This window comes from Terrapene carolina, unplaced genomic scaffold (assembly GCF_002925995.2).
Source record: "Terrapene carolina triunguis isolate 2854851 unplaced genomic scaffold, T_m_triunguis-2.0 Scaffold69, whole genome shotgun sequence".
NCBI classification, from domain to species: Eukaryota; Metazoa; Chordata; order Testudines; family Emydidae; genus Terrapene; species Terrapene triunguis.
The window spans coordinates 19,083,539-19,110,172 of NW_020664420.1; the positions used below are offsets into that span (position 1 = coordinate 19,083,539).

Here is a 26,634-nt window from a genome sequence, read left to right on the forward strand (position 1 = left end):
TACAGACACCATCAGGGCCAACCTTCTTCCTCCACATCCCAGCATGACACTAGCCAGTTCACAAGTGGGAACAGGCAGGCCTTCTGAAGGCATGGTCAGGGATGACTTATCAGTCATTATTCCGGATCCATTGTCCCCTTTATTTTCAGACCAGCTTTCGCCCTACCTTCCTGCATGGTCATCAATCACATCGGACCTGTGGGTACTCAGTACCATAGCAAAGGGGTATACCCTTCGGTTTCTGTCTATCCCTCCACCTCACCCCCACTCCCCGTCCCTTTTCAGGGACCCTTCTCACAAGCAACTTCTCATCCAAGAGGTGCAAACCCTCCTGCAGGCAGGGGCTGAGGAAATAGTTCCTCCAGAACTGAGAGGGAAGGGGTTTTCCTTTAATTCCCAAGGCAAAGTGGGGCCTCTGGCCCATCCTAGACCTGCAACGCCTCAACAAATATCTCAAGAAGCCGAGGTTCCAAATGGTCTCCATGGTCTACATCAATCCCTCCCTGAATCCAGGGAACTGGTACACCTTGCCCTTGATTTGAAGGATGCGTATTTCCACATCTTCATTTTCAGTGGACACAGGAGATTACTCAGATTTGTGATGGGCCAGAGTCATTACCAATATACAGCACTTCCCTTTGGCCTGCTGAGTTTTCACGAAGTGCATGGTGGTAGTTGCAGCCTCTCTCAGATACTGCGGTATACAGATTTACCCGCACCTAGATGATTGGTTGATAAAAGACCGATCGCGGGCTCAGGTTCAACACAGTATCAATGTCATACAAGCCACCTGTCAGGCTTTGGGACTCTAATAAAGGAACAAAAGTCAACGTTAGTCTGGGTGCAGAAAATAGAATTTATAGGCAGTATTCAATGCATCTCAGGCCCGGGCCTTCCTTCCGGAGACCAGGTTCACAGCTATGGCGGACATAATCACCCAGGTCTCAGCTAGCCCACTGACGACCGCCCATGTGTCTCTACAGCTTCTAGGTCAGTGGTCTCCAAAGTGGGGTGCGCGTAAGAGGATCCTTCGGGGTGCGCGGCAGGAGCAGCGCCATTTCAGCAGTTCGGGCAGGAGTCTGAGCGGCTTTTTTCCCCCCTTCTTCTTCTACTTGCTTGGGGCGGCCCTGCGGCGCAGCAGGAGGTGCGTGCTCAAAATGTTTTTACTGATAGGGTGCGCGATCAAAAAAGTTTGGAGACCACTGTTCTAGGTCACATGATGGCATGTACCTATGTCGTGCAGTACGCTTGACTGCACCTCAGGTCACTTCAGATGTGGCTTACGTCGGTCTACTCCCTGAGCAGACACCGTTTAGACTTGATTCTAACCATTCCATCACCAGTTCTAGCATCCCTGATGTGGTGGTTAGATTCAGACTAAGTGCTGACCTGGGTACCTTTTGCAACCCCACAGCTCACGATGAATTTGGCGTTGGATCAGGGATGGGGTGCCCACATTGGCAACATCAAGATCCAAGGTCTCTGGTCACAGGGAGAGCTATCAAGAAATATAAATGTAAAAGAACTCAGGGCGATACGCTTGGCCTGCGAGGTGTTTCTTCCACAACTCTCAGGCAAGTCAGTGTAGGTCTTGACGAACAACACAGCGGCAGTTTTTTATGTCAACAAGCAAGGAGGCGCTCGCTCCAGGATCTTTTTCCAGGAAGCCCTCAGATTCCGGGAGTTTGGCATGAAGCAGTCCATTCACCTGGAAGCATCGCATCTCCTTGGGGTCTTAGAATGGGTTATCAGATCACCTCAGCAGGTCCTTTTCCTCTAACCACGAGTAGTCTCTCCACCTGGAGGTCGCTGGCCTTATCTTCCAGAGGTGGGTGACTCCCCAGGTGGACCTGTTCGCCACTGCAGAGAGCAGGAAATGCCATTGGTTTTGTTTGAGGCTCGGTCAAAGCAAGGGCTCCCTGTCTGATGCCTTCCTGCTATCACAGAACAACAACCTGCTATACTCCTTCCCTCTGAATCTCCTGATTCACAAGGTCCTCCTGAAGATCAAAGGAGACAAGGCAAGAGTTATTGTAATCGCTCCAGCATGGCCATGTCAACATTGGTTCTGCATGCTTCTGGAACTTGCAGTTGAAGCCCCGTGGATGCGTCCACTCAGGTTGGACCTAATCTCACAAGATTGCGGACAGCTTCTTTATCCGAACCTCGCCTCCCTGCACCTGACAGCATGGGTGCTGCACGGCTACATCTGGACAAGAGGGCCTGCTCGGAACAAATCCAACCGGTCTTGCTAGGTAGCAGGAAACCCTCTACCAGAGCTACCTACCTGGCCAAGTGGAAACGTTTCTCTTGCTGGGCAGCCGAGAGGAGCCTTTGCCTGACTCAAGCTTCTCTGCAGTCAATCTTAGACTATTTACTTGGTCTGAAGCACCAAAATCTATCATTATCATCACTCAAGGTCCACTTGGCAGCCACCTCAGCATTCCACCCTCCTATCCAAGGCAGATCAGTCTTCGCCCATTGGGTATCAAGAAAGTTCTTCAAAGGGTTGGAAAGGCTCTACCCATAAGTTCGCAACCCAATTCTTCCTTGGAACTTAAACCTGGTCTTATCCAGACTCACAGGCCTCCCTTTTGAGTCCATGGCGTCTTGCTCCCTGCTGACCCTCTCATAGAAGGTCACCTTCCTAGTGGCAATTACTTCTGCCAGAAGGGTTTCAGAACTCCAAGCCTTGACTTCAGATCCTCCTTATTCTTCTCCCCCCCCCCCCCCCCCCCCCCGCTAAGGTTCCGCTGCCCCCCCCCCAGCCTTCCTGCCAAAGGTGGCATCGCAGTTTCATATTAACCAAGACATCTTTCTGCCCGTGTTCTTCCCGAAGCCACACAGTACGGAGGAAGAGAGTGTCTGCATTCTTTGGATGTTAGAAGGGCCCTGGTCTTTTATATTGACAGGACTAAGCCTTTCCGCAAGTTGACTTTTTTCGGGCTATAGCAGATAGAATGAAAGGGCTCATGTCATCCCAGAGAATCTCGTCCTGGATCACAGCCTGCATCCTGACTTGCTACGAGCAGGCGAAAGTACCACCCCCAGCCGCAGTAAAGGCCCATTCTACAAGACCATAAGCATTCTCAGCAGCATTCCTTGCTCAGGTACTGACAAGACTGCAACGTGGTCGTCAATTCATACCTTCCTGGCCCACTGTGCAATTACCCAATGGGCTTGGGACAATGACAGTTTTGGAAGAGCTGTGTTGCAATTGGCACATCTGTGAACTCCTGGCCCACCTCCAAAGGCACTGGTTGTGAGTCACCAGACAAGTAATGGACATGAGCAAGCACTCGAAGAAGAAAAAAGTTACTAACCTTCTGTAACTGTAGTTCTTCAATATGTGTTGCTCATGTCCATTCCATGACCTGCCCTCCTACTCCACTGTCGAAGTTGATGACAAGAAGGAACTGGAAGGGCACGGGGCTGGCGGCATGATGGAGCATAAGCACAGGCCTCCAGAGGGCACTAGAACCAGCCCTACGGATACCATCGGGGGAAAAAATCTGTCAACAATACATGTGTGGTGCACACGCCTGACATGAAATAGTTATGGAAGGTTAGTAACTGTTTTCTTTTACTAAGCAATTGTGTTGTACTCTCTCTTTGAAGCTGACTGGAATCTGTTACTAATATTTACATTCAGGTTTTTGCATTTAATAGTCATGGGTTTAACTCTGTATAATGGTTTCCAAAAAGCCCTGAGAAGACAACTCTGGCCTGCTCTTCAGCAAAGAGTTAAACTGAGGTGCAGAAATGGAGACTTAATAGTAGTCATATGTAATCACTCACTATACCTGTTTGCTAGTTTAATTGTTTTTCCACTCCTTTCTTCCTCTTGCTACCCACAGTGCTGGGCAGATGAAGTGAACATTAGGCCATAACTGTTCTAATAATTTAAAGATTAAAAATCTTGGGCCAGATTCTAAAATGGTAGAAAATAAAGTCATGGAGCTATGACTATTTAAACCAGTTCACCCTTTATTTTTAGAAGAACAAGTTCCTCTTCCTATGTTACTAACAGCCCCCTTAGATTATTAAAACTGAAAGAACTAACAATTTATTTTATTTTTTATTATTTATGCTGTTTATTTGTTTGCTGCACTTCATTCAACTTAGACAAGGGCAGACTACTTCAGTCTCTATTTCTATTTCTCATGCAGCAGCACAATGCTGCAATGATTGAGTTATCAACTCCAGGAGAAAATATTTTAATTTTGAGTAAATTCTAGGGTTTGTTAAAAAATAAATGTTTTAAACATAAATCCTAAATCTGGGGCCTAATCTCATGAGTACTTCTAAAAGACATATTTTCTACCTTTTATAAGAAAAAAATACACGTGTAAATTGTTAGCCTAAAAAAAAAAATCACTTAAGTATTGCCACCATAATCTCTTAGGACCTTACGCTCATATTTTTAAATGACTGTGGATTTAATGGTACATATAATGCGCAGAAAGCAGATTATATAAATTATAAAAAGCTTAATAAAAAACTGACTTCATGGGCTTGATCGCCGGGTTATAAATACCTATTAGGTGAGACAATGATGTTGTCCCCAAAGTCTGGTTGACTCTTAGTGAAAAATGTATTTGAGTGAAAAAAAATAGATAAAAATTGACAAATTTGTAAGCTCTATATTGGTTTGTAAGCATAAGGGGATATTTACAATACCAGGTGCATCTATTTATTTTAAAGCTGTGATTCTGAGTCAACAAGTTAATGCATTTCAGTTTAGTACTAACTGGGAATATAGAAGCCTGCTGTGAGTAGCTGCATAAAATAAACAAAGACTAAGTGACAGTATGTGACATGGCAGATAGGGGATAGTGGGTCCTATGTCCTTTTGACACACTGTATCTTAAAATAGCACCCTGTAACCCCCATACTCATTTGTATACGATTATGATATTTCATACAAGGCATGGAAGGTCATGATCTGCTGAAACTCATTGTTCTTTCAAAATATATGTATCATAATTGTGTATGGACTTATGATATTCTGCTATATGGTTATTATTGAAATATATTGTGTGTCCAGGAAACGCCCACAGCTAGTTGTCCAGTGGCAACAAAGGAGGTGGCTCACAACCAAACAGGTGTTAAGTGACCATCATGAACCATTGACCAGAAGGGGAATTATAAACAAGATATTTACAATTCTGTAAGACAGCAGTTCTCAACAGGGGCTCCGCGGCCCCCTGGCTAAAAGCCAGAGCCTGAGCCCCAACACCTCCCATGGGGCTGAAACCAGTAGCCATAGGGTTGAGGCCCCAATCCCCAGCGCAAAGCCCCGGTGCTCGCCATGGGGTTGAAGCCCCAATCCCCAGCGCAAAGCCCCGGTGCTCTCCACAGGGCAGAAGTCCTGAGCTCATGGGCAGAGGTGGGAGGACAGGGGGGTGCTGCCCCCCCCCCCAAACTATAGTGCAAGAGCAGGGCAGTCCCGGGGCAGCTCCTCCACCACCACCCCGTTCCATCTCCTTCTCTCCTCGCCCCCTGGCCACGTCGGAGGCGGGAAGCCAGAGCAGTGCCAGGCAGCTGGTGCCATGGAGTAGGAAGCCATGGCATTCCCTCGTCTCCTGGTGCTGCTGGTGCAGGGGGTTGAAGTTGCTCCTCAGCGCCCGGCCCCCTTTGCTCACACAGCGTGAAGAACTGCCTGGGTGGGGGCCCCGGCTCCGTGCCTGGCAGAGCCCTCAGGGAACAGGGACTGTAGGGAAGCCCTCCCGGCATGCAGCCCCTAGCTACCCCTCTGCCTGCACCCTGAGCTACTTCCTACCCACACACAGCCACTAGCTATCCCCCTCCCTGCTCCCTGAGCTACTTCCTACCCACCAACAGCCCCTAGCTACCCCCTCTGTGCACCCGGAGCTACCCTCCTGCCCACACACAGCCCCCTAGCTACCCACCCCTCCCTGAGCTACCCCACAGCCTGCACACAGCCCCTAGCTACCCACCCCTGCCTGCACCCTGAGCTGTTTTCAAAATTTTAACCTTTCAGTTATAATTTTTGGTTGCGCCCCCCTGCCCCTATAACCCAGACAGGCAGGTGGCCTGCTGAGGTGAGTCAGGGGTTAGAGGTGCTACTCCCCCACTGGACCCCGCTGTGCGGAGCTGGCTCGAGCCCCACTGGTCCCTGCCCACCCAAAATAGAAGTCTAACTGCACCTATGCCTGAGCCCACCCCTGGAGTTTTTATAGCATGTTGTGTGGGGCCTCAGAAAGAAAAAGGTTGAGAACCCCTGCAGTAAGAGACAGTTGCACACTCACCCCACAATGAGGACTGCTTAACTCTAGGACTCAGTTGTGTAAGCACCACACAATGAGGGCTGCTCAACTCTGTATCTCAACAAGGCCCACGAGGACATGTTTGGGCCAGTATCTTCCATGGGACATGAACTGAGAGTACAAGGGACAGTGGCATCATGGGACCACCTCTCTCCTCCCCCACCTACGCTGAAGGAAAAAAGAACGCTGGGAAGACAGACTTTGAATTGAAGAAACTGGTCCCAAGTTGAGAAGGAAATTCAGCCTGTGTATTAACAACTGTAACCTACCTTCAACATCTAGTGGGATGAGAAAAGCTGTTTGATTCAAATCTTGCTTAGTCTGAAAGTTTAGGATGTAGAATGCGTTTACTTTTTATTTTCTTAGGTAACTATCTCTGACCTTTATGCCTACTACTTACAATTTATCCTTCTGTAGTTAATAAACTTACTGTGATGTTTTATCCTTACCAGTGAGTTTGTCCAAAGTGCTTGGGGAATCTGCTCAGATTACAAGGGCTGCTGCACGTCCACTGTCCTTTGACGAAGTGGCGAACTAATTAATATGAGCTTGCATTGTTCAAGAGAAGGTCTTGAGCAGTGTAAGATGGTACATTTCTGGGGTGCAAGGGTGGGGGGGGATTTGCTGGTGTTTCCCAGTGTATGGTTCCTAAGTGGCTTAGAGAGCATTCATGTAATTTTGCTGAGTGTGTCCTTGCATGCAGTGGACTGAGTGATCACGGCCCGTGGAGAGGTTTCCTGCTTGTCACTAGCAAAGCATCATGAAAGACAACCCAAGCTGGAGAGTTAAGGGGGCACAGCAGTCCTGCAGTTTCAGGTTCTACCCCAGGAATCCTGTTACAGTCTTCCAGCAGTAAACAAATTCATATGAAAGTATCTTAGTAGTGGCTGTAATGCCAAAATTCTCCCTCTGCCCTACAATATCAGAGGGTGCCGGGCAGACAGTGGTGGGGCTTGTAAAAGCCACTGAAACGGAGATTGGCGATCCAGAGAAAAGCCCTGGTCCTAACTCTTAGATCCCCAGCCAGCTGAGCTGAAGGACTCTCCCTCTTCTGTCGTCTCTGGCTACTAGTAGTTTCCAGGGTAATTTCTCTAAAGTGAATGCTGAAGCCCCTGTGAGTAATGCCTAATACCCTTGTATCTGACCCCTCTCTTGTAACCGGCCCTTGTAACCAGGGGCCATAAGGGATACAGGCTTCGTTTCCTTTTGATAGAAACGATCTTTGAAGCTAGCTATTCATTCTGAAGTAAATCTTGTAGGTCTTATACTGCTTGTGGTTGGGGACTTGGAATCTTTTGGTTTCTGCCAGTAGGGAAGCCAAGAACCTGGATTCTGAATGTACCGAGCACTTTGATTTCAAACTGAACAGTGAGTTGTCTGAGTCTAGGTTCCTTCTAACACATGCCAGTCATCCAGTTTCTACTGAACTTCTGTGTAAAACTGAAGGTAGCCATGCATGTCTGAATGCATCACTGTCAAGGACAGTTTCCATTATTGCCATATCACCACCATTTAAAGGATGTCAACATCTGACTGGCCTCACACATAAGAGCTCAGATTTTTAAATCAGTCTTGCTTCCCTTTGACGGCAGAATTAATAAAGGTTCAGGCCTTCTTAACAACAAACGTTTACTGCTCTTGAAAGACAGGTATCTTCTAATGAAAGATGAAAGAAATTTTTTATCTAAAGGTACCAGAGCCTCTTCCATTGTAGTCAGGGGGTGACATATCGTGAGAATAGCCCATTTGCCTCTGACCTTAGTCACCTCCAACAACAAGGAAGAGTGAGAGGAACAGTTAGAAACATCCTATTGTTTACTAGTTTCAACTACCTACCTACCACCCTTGACACAACTAGGGTGGTATTCATCTTTCTCAAATCATCATCATCCTTCTCAAAATTCAACAGTCCAACAACCTAAATGTAGGAAATTTTGTAAACACACAGTTATCCAATGAGTTTTCCAAATAATTACTGATTATTAACCATCACTCCAGACTTACACTACCCAACTCAGCCTTAGTTTATACCAATCCATGAAAAGAAATTCATATTTTTTTGCCACACTAACTCATATTAAAGCAACAGTGACTATTCCAGACACCCAGTAATCTTACCATATTATTTCTCAAATTAAATGGATTATATTCTCTCTCTCTTTGTTCATCCAGTTTTTTAAGATATTCTGCCAGTCTTTCCTTTCTTTTTCTTTTCATCCATGCTTGTATCTCTTTTCTCTCTCTTTCTGTTTTTGGAGACTGTCCAGCTGCAGTATCATGGATTCTGAGGACAGGTATAAGTGTGAAACAATTCAATATGTGTCCTTTAAACTATAGTGATGAGGGTCACATGAAAACACAGATATATAGTGATATACTAAAATTCAGACACAAAAAGCCTAAATAATGATCAACTAGAATAGTAATTTATTATATAAAGTGTAACTTACTAGAAATCCTGGCATGCAAATATTTTTCAAGGGGTTTTCTAAAGGTATCTTTTTTTTTGGTTGTGTGTTTAGGCTACATACAAATAATGCTCTGGAAGCAAAGCTTTAAATACAAATTGTTCTTGGCACAAAGGTGGAAAAAGATAAAAAGAGAAGAATTTTTATTTTTTTTTAAATATATAGTAATGGCATAGAGAACTAGATTAGATAGATATCATCATCTATCTTTTCACATGCCACCACATAGGGTCACATAAACAAGAACATTTGGCTAAGATTGAAAAGTTGTTTTAAATAGAGGGAAAGGTTTTTTATTTTTAACAATATAATCTTAATGGGACCCTTTGTAGAACAACTGGAAATGGTAATTTAAGATGCTCATCATAAAATTTAACCAAGACTCTCTTTAATAAGTCAATACCTTTTTGAGTCTTTTAATGATAGTGTAATAGCCAATAATAAATATTAGTAACATTACTTAGGATTTATATAGAAGTTTGTCTTCCAAATGCTTTAGAAATAGACTAAATAAATAATCCTTGAAGTACCTCTTTAAGGTAAGTAGGTAGATAAGTATTATCTCCATTTTATAAATGGAAAAACTGACTAAGAGAAACTAAGGGCTTGTCTACATGAGGACATCCAGGAAAATAAATCCAGATTAACTAAAGGTGTCAATTTGAAGTGGATTAGTTAAATAGCATTAAACCCCTGTGTGAAAACTGTTATTCAGAATTGAAGTGGCCTTAATTTGATTTAGGTTTATTCACTCTGGAAGTGAATTAATATAAACTGAGTTAAGGTCACTTTATTTCTGAATGGGGATGTACACACATAATCTTTAATTAAAAATGAATCTTTAATTCCTAGAGACTCCAGGAGAATCCTGGAGGGTAGACAACCCTACTGGGTTTCCTGGCAGGGCCCACGAGTTGCAGCTACATAGCCCAGCTGGCACCACCGTCTCCAGGGAAACCAGAAAAGAGTTTGAATTAGGGCCCCATAGCTGCCCTCTCTTGGGGGAGGGGGGTGGAGGGGAGGAGAGACAATCAGCTGCCCGGGGATACCCGCAGCCCCGTCACTCGCCCCTAAGCGGTTCCTGAAAGAACGGTTACTCACCTTCTTGTAACTGTTCTTCGAGATGTGTTGTTCATGTCCATTCCAATCAGGGGTGTGTGCGCGCATACACAGCAGCCGGAAGATTTCTTCCCTAGCAGCATCTGTCAGGTCGGCCTGGGCGCCCCCTGGAATCTCGCCTTCATGGCGCTCAATATAGAGCCCTGCCGACCCACCACTCCCTCAGTTCCTTCTTGCCGGCTACTCCAACAGAGGAGTAGAAGGGTGGGTATTGGAATGGACATGAACAACACATCTTGAAGAACAACCGTTATGAGAAGGTAACCATTCTTTCTTCAAGTGCTTGTTCATGTCAATTCCAATCAGGTGACTCCCACGCCCAAGTTCCGGAAGCGGGGTCAGAGTTCAGATGTCCACTGACTGGAGCACTGCTCTACCAAAGGCCGTGTCGTCTCTGGCCTGCTGGGTGATAGCATAATGTGATGTAAAGGTATGTATTGAGGACCACATCACTGCTCCGCATATTTCCTGTGTGGGAACCTGCGCCAGGAACGCTGCTGAAGAAGCTCGCACCCTGGTGGAGTGTGTTGTGAGCGAAGGGGCAGGCACCTCTGCCAGGTTGTAGCATTCTCGGATGCAGGACGTGACCCATGATGAAATTTGTTGAGAGGAGACTGGAAGCCCTTTCATCCTGTCTGCCACAGCCACGAACAGTTGGATTGACTTCTGGAACTGTTTCATTCCCTCAGTGTAAAAGGCTAGCATTCGGAGAATGTCCAATGAGTGAGGTCTCTGTTCCTTGCCGCTTGAGTGCAGCTTAGGATAGAACACTGGGAGGGAGATGTCCTGGTTGATGTGAAATTGGGAGACAGCCTTCGGAGGAAAGCTGGGTGTGGCGTGAGCTGAACCTTGTCCTTAACACCCTGTATGGGGGCTCTGATGTTTGCCTTGAGCTCAGACACCCTCCTGGCTGAGGTTATTGCTACCAGAAACACCACCTTGTATATGAGATAGAGCAAAGAGCAAGTCGCCAGCAGTTTGAAGGATGGCCCCGTCAGTTTGGAAAGGACCAGATTAAGGTCCCAGGCCAGGACCGGTTGTCAAAACGTGTGAGTATAGCCTGTCAAGACCTTTCAAGAAATGGCTGACCATAGGGTTGGCAAAGACCGACCGGCCCTTTGCGCCTGGATGGAAGGCAGAGATGGCGGCCAAGTGAACCTTTATTGACAACACGAACAGCCCCGGCTGCTTAAGATGGAGAAGATAGTCCAGTATAAGTGGTATAGAGGCGAGCATCAGAAGCGGATAGTGTTGCTCCGACCAGACTGAAAATCTCTTCCATTTGGCCAGGTAGGTAGCCCTAGTGGAGAGTTTCCTACTGCCAAGGAGAACTTGTCTAACCGAGTCCGAGCAGGAGAGCTCCATCGGGTTCAGCCATGGAGCTTCCATGCCATGCGGTGCAATGACTCGAGGCTCAGGTGCTGGAGATGGCCATGATCCTGAGTTATTAAGTCCAGGAAGAGAGGAAAGGTGACTGGGGTTTCCACGGACATCTCCAGGAGAGATGTGTACTAGTGTTGGCAGGGCCAGGCAGGAGCTATCAATATCACTGAAGCTTCTTCCCTCCGTACCTTGAGGAGCACCTTGTGAACGTGAGGGATGAGTGGGAATGCATATAGGAGATGGCCTCCCCACGGGAGGAGGAATGCATCTACAATGGAGCCTGGGCTGTGATTCAGAAAAGAGCAAAGCTGCTGGCACTTCCTGTTGTGTCGTGTGGCGAGCAGGTCTATCTGGGGAAAGCCCCACCAGTGGAAGATGAAGTTTGAAACATCCAGGCATAGGGACCACTCATGGCCGTAGAATGACCTGCTGAAATAGTCTGCCAACTCGTTCTGTACTCCAGGGAGGTACGATGCTTGCAGGTGTACTGAATGCTCTACACAAAAGTCCCAAAGCCTGATGGCTTCCTGGCACAGAGAAAAGGTGCATGCACTCCCGTTTGTTGATATAAAACATTGCCGTGGTGTTGTCTGTCATAACTGATACATATCTCCCGGTCAAGTGGGCTCGGAAAGTCTGGCATGCTAGGCGGACCATGCTCAGCTCTCTGATGAGTTGGAGCGCGAGTTCCGCCTGAGACCAGAGGCCTTGAGTCCTGAGGTCTCCCAGATGTGCTCCCCAGCCCAAGGCCCCCACTAGTGAGAGGTATGGCTGAGGACCGTTGAAGGGGACCCCTGCACACACTACCTGCAGGTCGAGCAACCACAGGAGTGAGTCGAGGACCAGGAGAGGCAAAGTCACAACGCTGTCCAAACTGTCCCAAACCGGCCGATACACTGAGGCTAGCCACGATTGAAGCGGCCGGAGTCTGAGCCTGGCATGTTGTTCCACATAGGTACAAGTGGCCATGTGTCCCAGGAGTTTCAGACAATTCGTTTATGTGGTGGTGGGGAACTGCCTGAGACTTCGAATGATATCGCCCAGGGCCTGGAACATGGCTTCTCGGAGGTATGCTCTGGCCTGTGTCGAACCCAGTACCACCCCTATAAATACTATCTGCTGAACCAAGCACAGCGTAGATTTCCCTATGTTCAGGAGAAGGCCCAGATCATCAAACGTCATTTTTATGAAGTTGACTTTTACCTCCACTTGGGCCATGGAGCAGCCCTTGATCAGCCTGTCATCGAGGTACGGGAACATCTGTACCTGTTGCTGAGCAGGAACGCGACTACGACTGCCATGCACTTGGTAAATACTCGAGGCGCCACTGACAGGCCGAACGGGAGGACTGTGAACTGGTAGTGGTGGTTGTTCACCACAAACCTGAGGTACCTTCTGTGGGACGGTGTAATTGCTTTATGAAAATATGCATCCTTCAAGTTGAGGGCAGCATACCAGTCCCCTGGATGCAGGGAAGGGATAATGGAGGCCAAAGAGACCATGCGGAACTTGAGTTTCTTCATGAACCTGTTGAGCTCTCGCAGGTCTAGGATGGACCTGAGCCCACCTTTGGCTTTCAGTACTAGGAAATACCAGGAGTAGAGCCCTTGCCATTCAACTCCTGAGAAACCTCTTCCACTGCTCCCAGTGATAGGAGCGAGTGCACCTCCTGCATAAGGAGTTGCTCGTGAGGAGGCTCTCTGAAGAGGGAAAGAAAAGGGGGGTGGAAGGGTGGGAGGGCCAAGAATTGGAGGGAGTATCCCCTTTCTACCATCGGTCCAATGTGATACGGGACCAAGTAGGGTAGAAAGGGGATAGTTGGGACGAGAAGGTAAGGCGGGTTGGATCCAGCCTATGTACTGGTGTGCTGTCCTCGAGCGTGCCTTCAAAAGGCCTGCTTGTGGCCCGAAGACGGCTTAGATTGGCCAGAGCCCTGGCCTGAGGATGGGTGCAGTCTCTTTCTGCCACTCCTGTTCCTCCTCTGGGAACTGTCCTGTCGGTTCTGCAGTTGGTAGAACCGCTGAGGAGGTTGCAGCCTGAAGTGCTTCCGCTGCATGGAAGGAGTGTGGAGGCCCAGCGACTTGAGGGTGGCTCTTGAGTCTTTTAGGCTATGCAGCCTTTTATTTGTTTTCTCCTAAAAGAGAGCCGAGCCCTCAAAGGGGAGGTCTTGGATAGTCTGCTGGACTTCATATGACAGACCAGAGACCTGTAGCCAGGAGCTCCAGTGGCCCTAACCCGAGTAGCTGCAACCACCCCGTCCAGAGCGGCCTGCAGTGAGGCTCGGGAAATAAGCCTGCTCTCCTTCACCGGAGCTGAAAACTCGGCGCGGGTGTCCTGCGGCAACAGCTCCACAAACGTAGTCATTGCTCTGTAGGTATTAGAGGAGTATCTACTTACAATGGCCTGCTGGTTCGAAATGTGGAGCTGCAAGCCACCAGTCAAGTAGACCTTTCTCCCGAAGAGGTCAAGTCTTTTTGCCTCCCAGTTCTTTGGGGAGGGTCCCTGGTAGCCCTGGCATTCACACTGGTTGGCAGCATCCACCACCAGGGAATCTGGTGGAGGATGGGTATATAAGTGCTCGTAGCCCGTCGATGGAACAAAATAGCATCTTTCATTTTGCTTAGCCGGCGAGGGAGGGGGGGGGCGGGAGGGAGGGAGGGAGGAATGAGGTTGGGGTCTGCCACAAAGTCTTTGTGGTGTCAGAAATGTTTTTGATGAGGGTCAGAGAAATGTGTGCAGGCCCGGAGGGGGCGAGAATATCCACCGTGGGATCAACATCCTCCACAAGCTCCTCAGCCTGGATGCCCAGGCCCTTGGAAACCTGCCACAGCAATTGCTGCAGAACCCTGTTGGCCTCTAGGGCAGGGGCTACGGAAGTGCCCGGCACGGCCTCTTCTGGTGAGGAAGAGGAAGAAAGCCCTGGAAGGAGTGGCTGCTCCCTTCCCTCTGTGCCCAGGGGGGTCTTGCGGTGCCTGGGGTTCCCGGGCATTGATGTCGAGCTGGACGGTGCCGTGATATTCGGTGCTGTGACTGTAGAAGACTGTCGATGCCAGAAGAGTCGGTGCCGGTGTCAGGATCGCTGGTGCCAGTACCAATGGTACTGGTGCCGATGTTGACGGAATCATTGTAATAGGCAGCGGTACAGGGAGAGCCGATATCAATGCCATGAGTGGTGGTAACCCGGCATCAAAAAGTGCTGGAGCCGCTCCTGATACAGCTGGTGCCGACGGAGCTGGAGGTGGTATAAAGTTAGCCGAAGCTACTGATGCCACTCTGGAATGGGACCCCTGGCTTTGCCCTTCTATTTGGTGGAAGGCCCAGGGCATCCAGAAGGCCATTGCGTCAGGTTTTGCCATTGCGCCAGCCACGGTGCTAAGTTTGCTTCTCCTGGTCCTGCCATGACCTCGATCTCCTACTCCTGTCAGAGTGAATGGAGTCAGACTCCGATGTCTCCAAGAAGGAGAACCACGGAGGTGCTGTACTGCGAGGCACCGACAGTTCATGGCGTGGGCTAGGGGACCAGCAAGGCTCCCGCACCTTGGCTGGGGGTGTGTGCTCTGGGGATGGTGAGCACCACAACATCATAGCCGGCTTTCCCCTTGACGGTACCAAGGGACAGGACAGTGCTGGTGATTCATCTCTCCTGGGAGCAGAAAATGGCACCGTAAGGTACAACAAGTCCTGGGCCGCCCAGAATGCCTCCGGAGTCTATGGGAGCTGCAGCTGTTGACTCCGTTGGCCCGGCAAGCGGGCAGGGTCCGGACTTGACTGCACCGCCACTGGGGCAAGAGTCAATGCGACCCTAGCAGGCGAAGGGGCAGAGGTGGTGTGGCCCGACTGGGATCTCACAGTGGCTGGCTCCTTGATCTTGGACGAGGGAGAGCGGCCCTTCTCTGGCCTCCTTTTCTTTGTGGCACTAGCAATTGTGACGAGTGCCTTCCCGCAGCCTGTATGCTGAAGGAGCTGTGAGGGTGCAGGGAGTCTCACGAGTCCTTTTTCGGCACTGGTTCCCCTGTAGATGGTGCTGGGGCACTCTGCACCAAGAAAGAGGAGGTGCTAGGCACGGGATCCCCCGATCTGGGGTCTGACTGGGGCCAGAGTGCAGCCTCCATAAAAAGGACTTTAAGACATTGGTCTCTGTCTTTCAAAGTCCTAGGACAAAACCCGCGACAGATCCTGCACTGGTCTTTCTGGTGACTCTCCCCTAAGCACCTTAAGCACGAGGAGTGCGGGTCATTTTTAGGCATGCACTTGCCACAGGCCTCACAAGTTTTAAAGCCCGGGGACCATGGCATTCCACGGCACCAGGAGCATTGGGAGAGGGGAATCCCCAAATTAAACCTAACCGCTAAAAATAACTACACTACCAGTACAAATAACTAATGCTAACTAACGGTATGAAGAACTATATATAATGGACACTGAACGGCGCTTGCCAAGGCAAGAGCTATGGGATGTTCCAGCTAACCGTCACTGGCAATAAGGAGGAATTGAGGGGGTGGCAGGTCAGCAGGGCTCTATATGGAGCGCCATGAAGGTGTGACTCCATGGGGCACCCTGGCCGACCCGACAGATGCTGCTATGGGAAAAATCTTCCGTCTGCCATGCACGTACGCATTTGATTGGAACGGACATGAACAAGCACCTGAAGAAGTCATCCTCCACCTCAGCCTCGTTTCCCCTGAGTGGGCTCTGCAGGGGGGAGTGGGCATGACTCCAGTCCTGGCTCGGCTTCAGCCCGTTTTACCTTTGTGGTCCATTGAAAAGCGTCTGCCTGTCTGGATTTGGCCAACAGTCTGCCTATTGACTACCCCTGGTTTAACTAATCCACTTCAAATTCACACTTCTGGTTAATTCAGATTAATTTTCCTGGATGTCCCCCTACAGACAAGTCCTAAAGCTAATTTTTTTTCAAACGTGGCCTCTAATTTGTGTAGCTCATTTTTCAGGTCCCTCATTCTAAGACATTTAGGACCTGATTTTCAGAGGCATAAAGCACCTGCAACTCCAAATGCAGTCAACAGAAGCTATGGATATTTAGCTCCTGTAAAAATAAGGCCTCAAGTTGAGCACTTCCAAACTGAACCAAATAAAACTGATACCTTCAAATCAAGATTAGATTTCTTTCTAAAAGATTTGCTCTAGTTTAAACACAAATGATTGGATTTGATTATTGAAAAAATGACTGGGTAAAGTTCTATGGCCTGTGTTATGCAAGAGGTCAGACAAACAGATCATAATGGTCCCTTCTGGCCTGAAAATCTCTTAAAGAGTTAGTGGACACTTATGAAATTTTTCACCAAAATAATGTGTTCATATGGAAATTTATATCTCCCCTGCTAAACACACATTTTGTGGAAGCTAAGTAGATTGTATTCACTGTTCGAATACTAGTGCCACTGAAGTCAATGAAAGTGCACTCATGCTTAAAGTTAAGCATGTGTGGAGGTGTTTGTAGGGTTATATTTAAGAGACAATGACATTTTATAAAGCATTTATTTAATCATGCTAGTTTTAACCAACAAGCTGCTTGTTTTATTAGAGTTTTAAACACTAGTGAATTTAAACAATTTAATTTACATTAATTAATATTATAGCTGCTGTAACTTAGTACAAAGCGGAAGTGAAGACGACTGCTATATTATTACCTGGAGATACTTCTAGCCTGTGTTTTTGTAATGCCCAGTTCTGTAGTGGAAATGCCACCCTCTGTTACAAGATCATCAATAACATCAGTAATACCACTCAGTCCAGTAATTTGCAGGGGATTGTCTATAAAACTCAAATTAAGGAAAAAACAATGTTGTTACTAAAACAGGAATATATTTCCAAGAAAAACAAAAATTAAAATATCTTAAAATCTTCACTTTTGAGCTCAGGTGGGCAAGAATATTCTCCTTATTCAAGAGCTAGTTACCCATACTCTTGTCTACCAAGTTGCCCATATTTCTACATGTGATTGTTAGAGTTACACAGAACAATATTCTAGGTGTGACACACATCAATCCATTTTCATTCAATGGTTAAATACCTCTTCAATACAGAACTACAGCCTGCTGGGTTGCATTTTTATTCAATAACTTTGTAATGGTTTCATTGTGTTAATTCTGCCTTTTAATATGAGTATTTCAATGGAAGCTGTGTGTGCTTGTCCAAAAGCAAAAATTAGCCTATAAAAACAACATTAAAAACCATGCATAAAAACTAGTAATGTCTTTCTTAAATGCTCCAAATGTGCAAAAGAAACAATTTTTAGCGGACTGCATGGTGTCTTATATAAAACATGTTTATTCATATCATATTAGTGCATGTTAAGGTTATTCTGATCCAGGTTACGTATATAAAACTGCCTGACTAGAAAAGCATGACATATATGCCTAGATTTCTGTATAGATAAGATTTCCAGTTTGATTCTCCATTTTCCAGTAGGCTTTTTAGAAATACAATGTTGGCAATGCAGTTTAACAAAATCTGCGATTATTTCAAAATACTTACCTATCACCTAAATCTTCATTTATATGAATGTCTGAAATAGAAATAGCTTTAATTAATTAAAACACATGCATTAACATCTAATTTCTATGCAAATGTAACAAGACATACAGATTTGTTAGATGAAATATAGACTTTTTCAAAATGGATATGTTTATATTATAATGAATAAATGTATTATTGTATAGTGTTAACTACCTTGTGCTCATGGCAGGATTTTGGAATACATTATCTATAGAGCCCTACCAAATTCAGGACCATGTAAAAATGCATCACGGCCCATGAAATCTGGTCTTCTCCCGTGAAATTTGGTCTTTTTTGTGCTTTTACCCTATATTATACAGCTTTCATGGGGGAGACCAGCGTTTATCAAATTGGGGGTCCTCACCCAAAAGGGAGTTGCAGGGGGCTCACAAGGTTATTTTAGGGGGGTCATGGTATTGCCACCCTTACTTCTGCGCTGCCTTCAGAGCTGAACAGCTGGGGAGCGGTGGCTGTTGGCCAGGCGCCCAGCTCTGAAGCCAGCACCCCACCAGCAGCAGTGCAGAAGGAAGGACGGAAATACCATCCCATCCCACCTTCAGAGCTGGGCAGCCAGAGAGCGGCAGCTGCTGCCTGAGGGCCCAGTTCTGCAGGCAGCAGTGCAGATGTAAGGGTGGTAATACCATACCATGCCATCCTTAATTCTGCACTGTTGCTGGCAGCGGCTCTGTCTTCAGAGCTGCTGGCCGGGAGCCCAGCCTCTTCTCTCCAGCTGCCCAGCTCTGAAGGCAGTGCCTCTACCAGAAGCAGTACAGAAGTAAGGATAGCAGTACCGCGACCCCCTTGCAATAACCTTGCGACCCCCGCACAACTGCTTTTGAATCAAGACCCCTACAATTACAACACAGTGACATTTCAGATTTAAATAGCTGAAATAATGAAATTTATTATTTTAAAAATCCTATGACCATGAATTTGGTAGGGCCCTAATCATCTAGCATCACTATTACTACTTAGTGGTCAGAGACATTCAGTGTAACAAAGATCAGTCTTGGCCCTTAGCTTGGAAGGTACAGCTCTACTTTTAAATACAATTTAGTAACTGGTATATAACCAGTCTGGCTTTTTATATCATTTGATGTTCACTGCTTATAAGCAAATCTCACTTGGGAGCTGAGATTTTAAAACAGTGGTGCCAACACTTTTCCTGTCGTGCCCCGCTTTATCAGTATTGGAATCTGTCCGCGCCTCCTTCCATTACTGAACAATTGGCTCAGCAGAGGAACTTGGGCTGAAGGTGGGGCTCGGGGCAGAACTGGGGATGAGGGAGGAGCTGGGGCTCGAGGTGGAGCTGGCCCAGGGAGAGAGCGGGATAATGAGGGCAGAGCTGGGCTGGGGCTGGAGCCGGGAGTGGAGCCAGAACAGTGAGAGGAGCCGTGGCCAGGAGTGGAGCTGGGAGGGGAGGCAGGACTGGGGCCAGGAGCTGAGCTAGAGCCAAGAGCTGGGTCCAACCTGTGGCTGGGGTTGGAGCTGGGAGTGGAGCAGTGGCCGGAGGCAGAGCTGCAGCCGGGGCCAGAGCAGTGCTGGGTGGCACTCCCTCCCCGCCCTCCATGGGGGCTGGCCAGGGTCCCATCGCACCCCTCCAGGGGGGCACGCCCCACAGTTTGGGGATTACTGTTTTAAAACCATTAGCTAGGCTGCTACAGCTTGAGAGCTAGATTCATAGTCACTCATAAAAGTACACCTCTACCTCAATATAACGCTGTCCTCGGGAGCCAAAACATCTTACTGCGTTATAGGTGAAACCGTGTTATACTGAACTTGGTTTGATCCGCTGGAGTGCGCAGCCGCCCCCCCCCCCCCGGAGTGCTGCTTTACCGCGTTATATCCGAATTCGTGTTATATCGGGGTAGAGGTGTGCATATAATAACTAGGAATGTGAAAGAAGAGAACGGCAAGAGAATTGTCATTGCACATACAGCCAAAGAGAACTGTAATGTCAGTACAAATATTTACTTTGCACATTGAAATGAGGCTAGATGAAATAAAATGAGCATTCAGGCTAGGATACAGCTAAGGGAACTGGTAGTAGTGACATATGGCAACACATTTCATCGCCATGTGGTGGACTGGAGTTAAATTCTCATCTCAAGTCACTGGGCAGATAAAAAGGAGGGGATACTGGCTTCAGAATCAGACCCAAAATTATTTACTTTCCTTCAACAACATTCTAATGGAGGCATATTTGGACACAACACTGGATATAATACCCCTCTGGACTGTCATCAAACATTAACATACATCTGTACATTAAACGTGTGTGCATGGGTTACAAAAACAGTGCTTCTACACTCCTGAATGCATAAATCAAGTAACTGAGAAAAGTTGCAAACTGATCTTTATGAACATATTACCACCATGATACTTCACATAATGCTAATGATCTCACCGCACACTAAGCCATGAGGACCTTTGTTGGGCTTGGCAGAGAGATTGTGTTGCTCCTTTAAGGGTGGTTAGAGAGCCAGAGAGTTATCTGGAATATGGAGGAAGCTCCACCCCAGGTCAGCATGGGGATGCTGACCTATTACCCCCTCCCCGAGGTGATTGGAAGAGAGGGGGACTGTTTATGCTCATATCTGAGCAGTGAAAGCCCTCTTTTTGCCTGGACAGGCAGAGCACCACCCACCTTTCCAGCAATATAAATAGCTGAAATACCAGGTTTTTGTTATGATCCACTTTGGGCATTACGCTAGTTTCTCCTTTTGGGGGTCTGGGAAGGAGTTTTTCCTCACTGCCAGTTTGGCAAAGGCAAGGTGGGGTTTTTTTTGCATTTCCCACAGTGGACTGGAGTTTTGGGGGAGGAGGGAAGAACGAAAGAGGGGATTAGGCTATGATGTCACAACTCATTATGTAAGTGCAGGTACTCTGTAGGGAATGGATACAGTGATCAGATAAAATGGACTCGGGAAAGATTTAAAGGAGGTATTCATTGAAAGAGGGGAAACTGTGGGAGGGCAGGTTGCTGTGAGGTCGGGACTCCTATGACTGGTATGGCAGGGAGTCAACCCCTCCGCCCTTTAGCCCCATTAACCCTCATTCAAGGGGGGTGGAGGAGGTCCCAGCAGCCTCCATGGGTAAATGATTATGGAATTACCTGCACTGTACAATTTTATCTGCTGGGTACTTCCAGACATTTAGTAATAAATTTGCAGCCTAATTAAACCACAACCAGTGTCTCCTCTCCTCCTTCCAGCATAGCCAGACAATGAGAAAGATTGCAGCAACACAAAGAAATGTGTCTACTTGCTTTTTAACAAGTAAAGGGGAAAAAGGGTAAATTAAAGAATGATACCGGATGATGACTTTATACGACTCAGAAGGTTAGCAGATGAAGTTGCAGGAGAAAGAGAGTGAGCTTGCAAGGCTGTATAACTGGTTACAGAATATTCAGGTCTTGAACCCTCCTCTTCTTCATCCATAAGATCTTCAAAGTCCACAGAGCTCACATAACGTGCTGATGCAATGGAAGAATTAATAGACACAGTAAGTAAAACATAGTAAAAAAAATCCAGACAAAAAACAGAAAATGCAGTGAAATTATATATTTATGAATTTGTGTTATGGATTAATATACCCTTCTAACCAAAATAAACCCCAAACCCAATGTATTCAGATCACTATGCTGCTGAAAGTTAACCAGTTGAAGTATGGAGCCATACTGCCCCAGTCTGAGCTCCAGGAGTCGTTGTGGCTCCTGGAGTTGCCATGTACATGGTAGCCTGCCCATGTGAAGGACTAAATTGTGGCTCATCCGTGCAGTGGGTCATGGATCAATTTTGTGTATCAATACAGAATGTAGCCATGATCTGGCCATATATCTGATATGAAATCATAATATGTTCCCTCTTGGCCTCAATTAATCAGTACAGTGCAGCAGAGATACCCATATAAGTATTTTCAATCCATTTTCTAGACATAAATAATCAATTACATAATCAATACCTCACCACTAAGAAACCAATTTAACTGATGTGAACTTTTATTAAGTCAGGTCAAAGGGTGGTAATATATCCTTTTAGCCACCAAAACGGCATGAATAATGAAATTTTATTACAACGTAGGGAAAACATTCAGAGGCCAAATTATCATGTCTTACAAAATTAGTGTGGAAGCCAATGCAAGCCCTGCAGTTGATTTTACAAAACAACTGCAATAAGAACCATTACCTCTAAAACCCTAGATCAGGTCCTGCATCTTAGTCACGGAAACAATTAAAAGTATATAAATAATTTCTAGTCCAATGTGGTTGAGTAAATTCCCCTTATATCAGTACTCTAATTTTCTACCTTTCATTTTACCTCTTCTTGATTGGTAATCTGATCTTTCCCCAATTTTATAATTGAGGTAACATTACTTTAAGTGGTAATAAATTTGCAAAATTCCATGATTCAGCACAGGGCCCACCACTCTTCATTTAGCAGGACACATACCTTCATCAATAACTCCCACACCTTCAGAGAACAAGGAAGCTACACCCAAGTTCGGACTGGCAGCCATTCCTAAATCTTCTATTGTTTTTACTATCTAAGAAAAGAACCCACATAATTGATAAAAGTATTTTTGATTAATGTTTTATTTAAATGAAACAATTATATATATATATGAAATATTCATGAAAGGATTGTTTTAAACAGAAATATCTATTTAATATATTTAATAAATATATTCTTATTCAAAACATTTTCAACTCAATAAATAATTTGGTTGTGAGAAGAGCCAAAGGAGCCCTAATTGAGTCTTGTTCAATCGGTTCATGTAAACAGCTAAATCTTTAAAGACCTTACCCTGCTAATGTTTACAATACTATTCACATGAGTAGTCCCATTAAGCTAATGCTACTCGTATGCCTAAGGGCTTGTCTACATGGAGAGTTAGTGCGTAGCAAGTCAGGGTGTGAAAAAAAAAATGTAACTGTTGTTCTTTGAGATGTGTTGTTCACGTCCATTCCATTCTAGGTGCGTGCGCGCCCACGTGCACAGTCGTTGGGGACTTTTCTCTTTACGTTATCCATAGAGTCGGCTGTGGTGCCCCCTTGAGTGCCGCACTCATGCATCGGTATATCAGGTACCACCGATCCTACGCCTTCTCAGTTCCTTCTCGCCGGCAATTCTGACAGAGGGGCAGGAGGGCGGGTAATGGAATGGACATGAGCAACACATCTCAAAGAATAATAGTTACAGAAGGTAGGTAGCCGTTTTTTCTTCTTCGAGTGCTTGCTCATGTTGATTCCATTCTAGGTGACTCAGAAGCAGTATCCTCGGAGGTGGGCTCAGAGTTCACAGTCTAGAGCTGTGGTCACCAACCGGTCGATTGTGATCTCCGGCAGCACAGCGGGGCTGCTGCTAAGACAGGCTCCCTGCCTGCTCCGGCCCCACACCGCTCCCAAAAGCAGCCAGCGCAGCCTCAGGGCAAGGGGACAGGGATCTCCCTCCGCACGCTGCTCCTGCCTGCAAGCACCGCCCCTGCAGCTCCCATAGGCTGGGAACAAGGAGCTATGGCCAATGGGAGCTGCGGGGGCAGTGCTTGCAGAGAGGGACAGCGCGCAGAGCCACATGCCACCCGCCTGCCCCCGGGGGCCACAGGGGCACGTTGGCCCCTTTTGGAGCAGTGTAGGGCTGGCGTAGGCAGGGAGCCTGCCTTAGCGGCAGCCACACTACACCACCAACCAGGAGCTGCCAGAGGTAAGTGTTGCCCGGCAGGAGGCCGCACTCCAACCCCTAGCCCTGAGCCATCACCCCAAACCAGCCCTGAGCCCACTCCCGGAGCCACCACCCCGTGCCCCCTCCTGCACCCCAACCCCCTGTCCCAGCCCTGACCCCCCCTCCCAGAGCCAGCACCCTGTACCCCCTCCTGCTCCCCAGCCCGGAGCCCCCTCCTGCACCTTGCTTGTTGATATAGAACATAGCTGCTATACTGTCCATCAGGACTTGGACCACCCTGCTCTTTAGGTGAGGTAGGAAGGTGTGGCAGGTGAAGTGGACCTTCCTGACATTGATGTGTAGTGAACAATTGAGGTGGGACCAATGACCTTGCGTGCTGAGATTGCCTAGGTGGCTCTCTCACCCCAGGTCCAAAGCATCGTAGATGAGGGTAATCAACAGCGGGGGTGGGGGGAGGGGGAGCATGAACGGGGCTCCCTCCAGCAGTGATGCAGGGTTTTGCCACCATGCAAGTGACAACAGAATGTTGTCCGGGACCTTGACTACACAGTCCATGCTGTGTCTGTTGGGGATGTAGACCGACACCAGCCACGCCTGCAGAGGCCTGAAGTGGAGTCACACATGCCGAACCATGTAAGTTATGGCTGCCACATGGCCCAACAGCCGCAGGCTTGTATGAGCGGTGGTGAGAGGGTAAGCTTGTGTACACAAGATCAGGTCCACCACGGCCTGGAACTGGGTCTAGGGGAGGAAAACCCTGGCCCAGGTAGAGTAAAGGATCGCTCCAATGAACTCTATGCGCTGCGTCAGGACTAAGGTTGACTTTGTCTCATTTATTAACAGCCCCAGGTCGCAACAGGTGGAGCAAACCAGGTCGAGATGATGATGTACCTGATCCCGGGATCAGCCTTTTATTAACCAGTCGTCGAGGTACAGGTAAATCTGTACACCTTTTTGCCTCAGGTAAGTGGCCACTGGCACTATACACTTGGTAATCACTGTCAGTGCCGACAACAGGCCAAAGGACAGTGCCGTGAATTGAAAATAGCAGTGGCCCAACAAAAACCGGAAGAAACACCTGTGCCCAAGGAAAATAGAAATATGCGTCCTTTAAGTCGAGGGTGGCACACCAGTCTGCTGGATCCAGGGAGGGGATAATGGAGGCTAGGGAGACCATGCAGAACTTTAACTTTTTGAGAGATTTGTTGAGGTGTCGCAGGTCTAGAATGGGTCTGAGGCCTCCGTTTGCTTTTGGGATTAGGAAATAACGAGAGTAGAACTCTTTCCTTCTCATGTCTGGAGACACCTCCTCCACCGCCCCCAGGAGCAGGAGGCTCTCGACCTCTTGCATAAGTAGTTACTCATGAGAAGGGTCTCTGAAGAGGGACGGGGAAGGGGGATGGGAGGGAGGGTCAGCCACAAATTGCAGGGTGCAGCCCAAAGAAATGGTGTCGAACACCCAACGGTCCAAGGTCAGCCACGGCCAGGCCGAATGGAAGGAGCGTAGACAGTCGAGGAGAAAGCAGGGGGGTAGATCCTGGGCAGTAGCTAGGCGCCGTCCTCGGGCACATACTCAAAATGCCCATTTCTGGCTGCCCTGGTCTTTCTAGCCTATTGAGTGGTGTGCAGGCCCAAGGACCAGAGGGTGGCATGGGAGTCTTTAAGGCTGTGGAGCTGTGCGTCTGTCAGCTCCGAAAAGAGCCCTGCTCCCTCAAACAGGAAGTCCTGAAGGCTAGCCTGCATCTCCTGGGATAGCCTGGAGCACTGTAACCAGGAGCTGCGCCTTGTGACCACCACAGAGGTGACCACCCTGGCTGCTGAGTCCATAGCATCCCTGGCCATCTAGAGGGTGCCTCTCGCCACTGCTTTGCCCTCTTCCACCAAGGTGGCAAACCTGGGCTTGGTCCTGTGGAAAGCCCTCCTTGAACTTGCTGATGGAGTCCCACCAGCGAAGTTGTACCTGCCTAGCAGGGCCTGATGGTTAGACACCCGAAATTGCAGGCTGACTGTTGAATAAATTTTCCTGCCAAACAAATCCAATCTCTTGGCATCTTTATTTTTGGGTGTGTCACTGGCCTGACCCTGCCTGTGCCTTTTGTTGATGACAGACACTACCAGGGAACTTGCTGGAGGGTGGGTGTACAAATATTCAAATCCCTTTGCTGGGATATAATATTTCTTTTCCGCTTTTTTGGAGGCAGGTGGAATGGAAAAGGCAATTTTCAGGACCCCTGGGAGGACGGGCATCACAACCTGGGCCGGGATGGAGGAGGGTATGACGTTGAAGAGGTCGTTGGACTCTTCTGCTAGCTCCTCGACCTCCAAGTTCAGGTTAGCAGCCACCCTTTTGAGCAGGGCCTCATGCTCTTTGAAGTCATCGGGGGGCTGCTTGCTTGTGAGGGATTCGCTACTGCCTCGTCCGGAAACAACAAAGATGACGGTACCGCAGGGCGGCTTCCCTTTGCCTGCCCGGGGATGGCTCCTTGGGCGTTGGGGCCCATTGTGACACTCCTGTGACAGACTCGGCACCATGCTCTGATACCGGTGCTTGCTGGTCCAGAGGCAGTTTGTCCGGTGAGGCCTGAGAGGAACGGTGGGAGTACGGGACCGGCATGATGGGTACACCCCATGGGCTCCAGTATTGCCACTGCGGGCCACTGCCCCTGCTGCCACCGGAGCTGTGCCTGTCTCACGGGCCACTGGCAATTCGCCTCTCCTAGGTGAGGGGTTGAACTCTCCCACAGACTCGGATCACTGCCCTTCTGGTGACCAGGGAAGAGCCATAGATGCCTGAGTTTGTCAGCTGACCCTCGTCAGCGACCGGTAAGGAAAGGGCAAGGAACAGTGCCTGCCCGAAGAGCGGTACCGGGGAGTCAGAGACTGGTGACACGACCAGGAATGATCTCGCACCGTGAGGGATCAATGCCGGAGGGACTGCCTAGGCAATGGGGATCTGCGCCATGGCAATCTCTGGTGGGAGGCCCGGCAGTATCATGGGTAAGGGGACTGCCATTGTGACTTGGCTGTCTCGTGCCTTGTAGGTGGCGACCTTGGTGTTAGGGACCTGGTTCTTCTAACCAGAGACTGAGGCTGTGGCACTGGGGTCCTAGGCCGCGATGATGGGGATTGACACCTGCGGTCCAGGGACGCTCCATTGCTTTAAAGAGAGGTCCGATA

At 48.0% G+C, this 26,634-nt stretch overlaps 1 protein-coding gene across 1 annotated transcript in view; it reads right to left on the minus strand.

Annotated features, from left to right (window-relative positions):
* CPLANE1 (ciliogenesis and planar polarity effector 1) overlaps nucleotides 1–26,634 on the minus strand; it is a 174,011-nt gene that overhangs the window by 13,672 nt on the left and 133,705 nt on the right. The window contains exons 42-46 of the mRNA XM_029910904.1: nucleotides 22,228–22,321; nucleotides 21,090–21,251; nucleotides 17,756–17,786; nucleotides 16,909–17,040; nucleotides 8,409–8,574 (exon numbers count right to left, since the gene is read on the minus strand). Coding sequence (XP_029766764.1) covers nucleotides 8,409–8,574; nucleotides 16,909–17,040; nucleotides 17,756–17,786; nucleotides 21,090–21,251; nucleotides 22,228–22,321 — 585 coding nt within the window. The remainder of the gene's footprint in view (nucleotides 1–8,408; nucleotides 8,575–16,908; nucleotides 17,041–17,755; nucleotides 17,787–21,089; nucleotides 21,252–22,227; nucleotides 22,322–26,634) is intronic.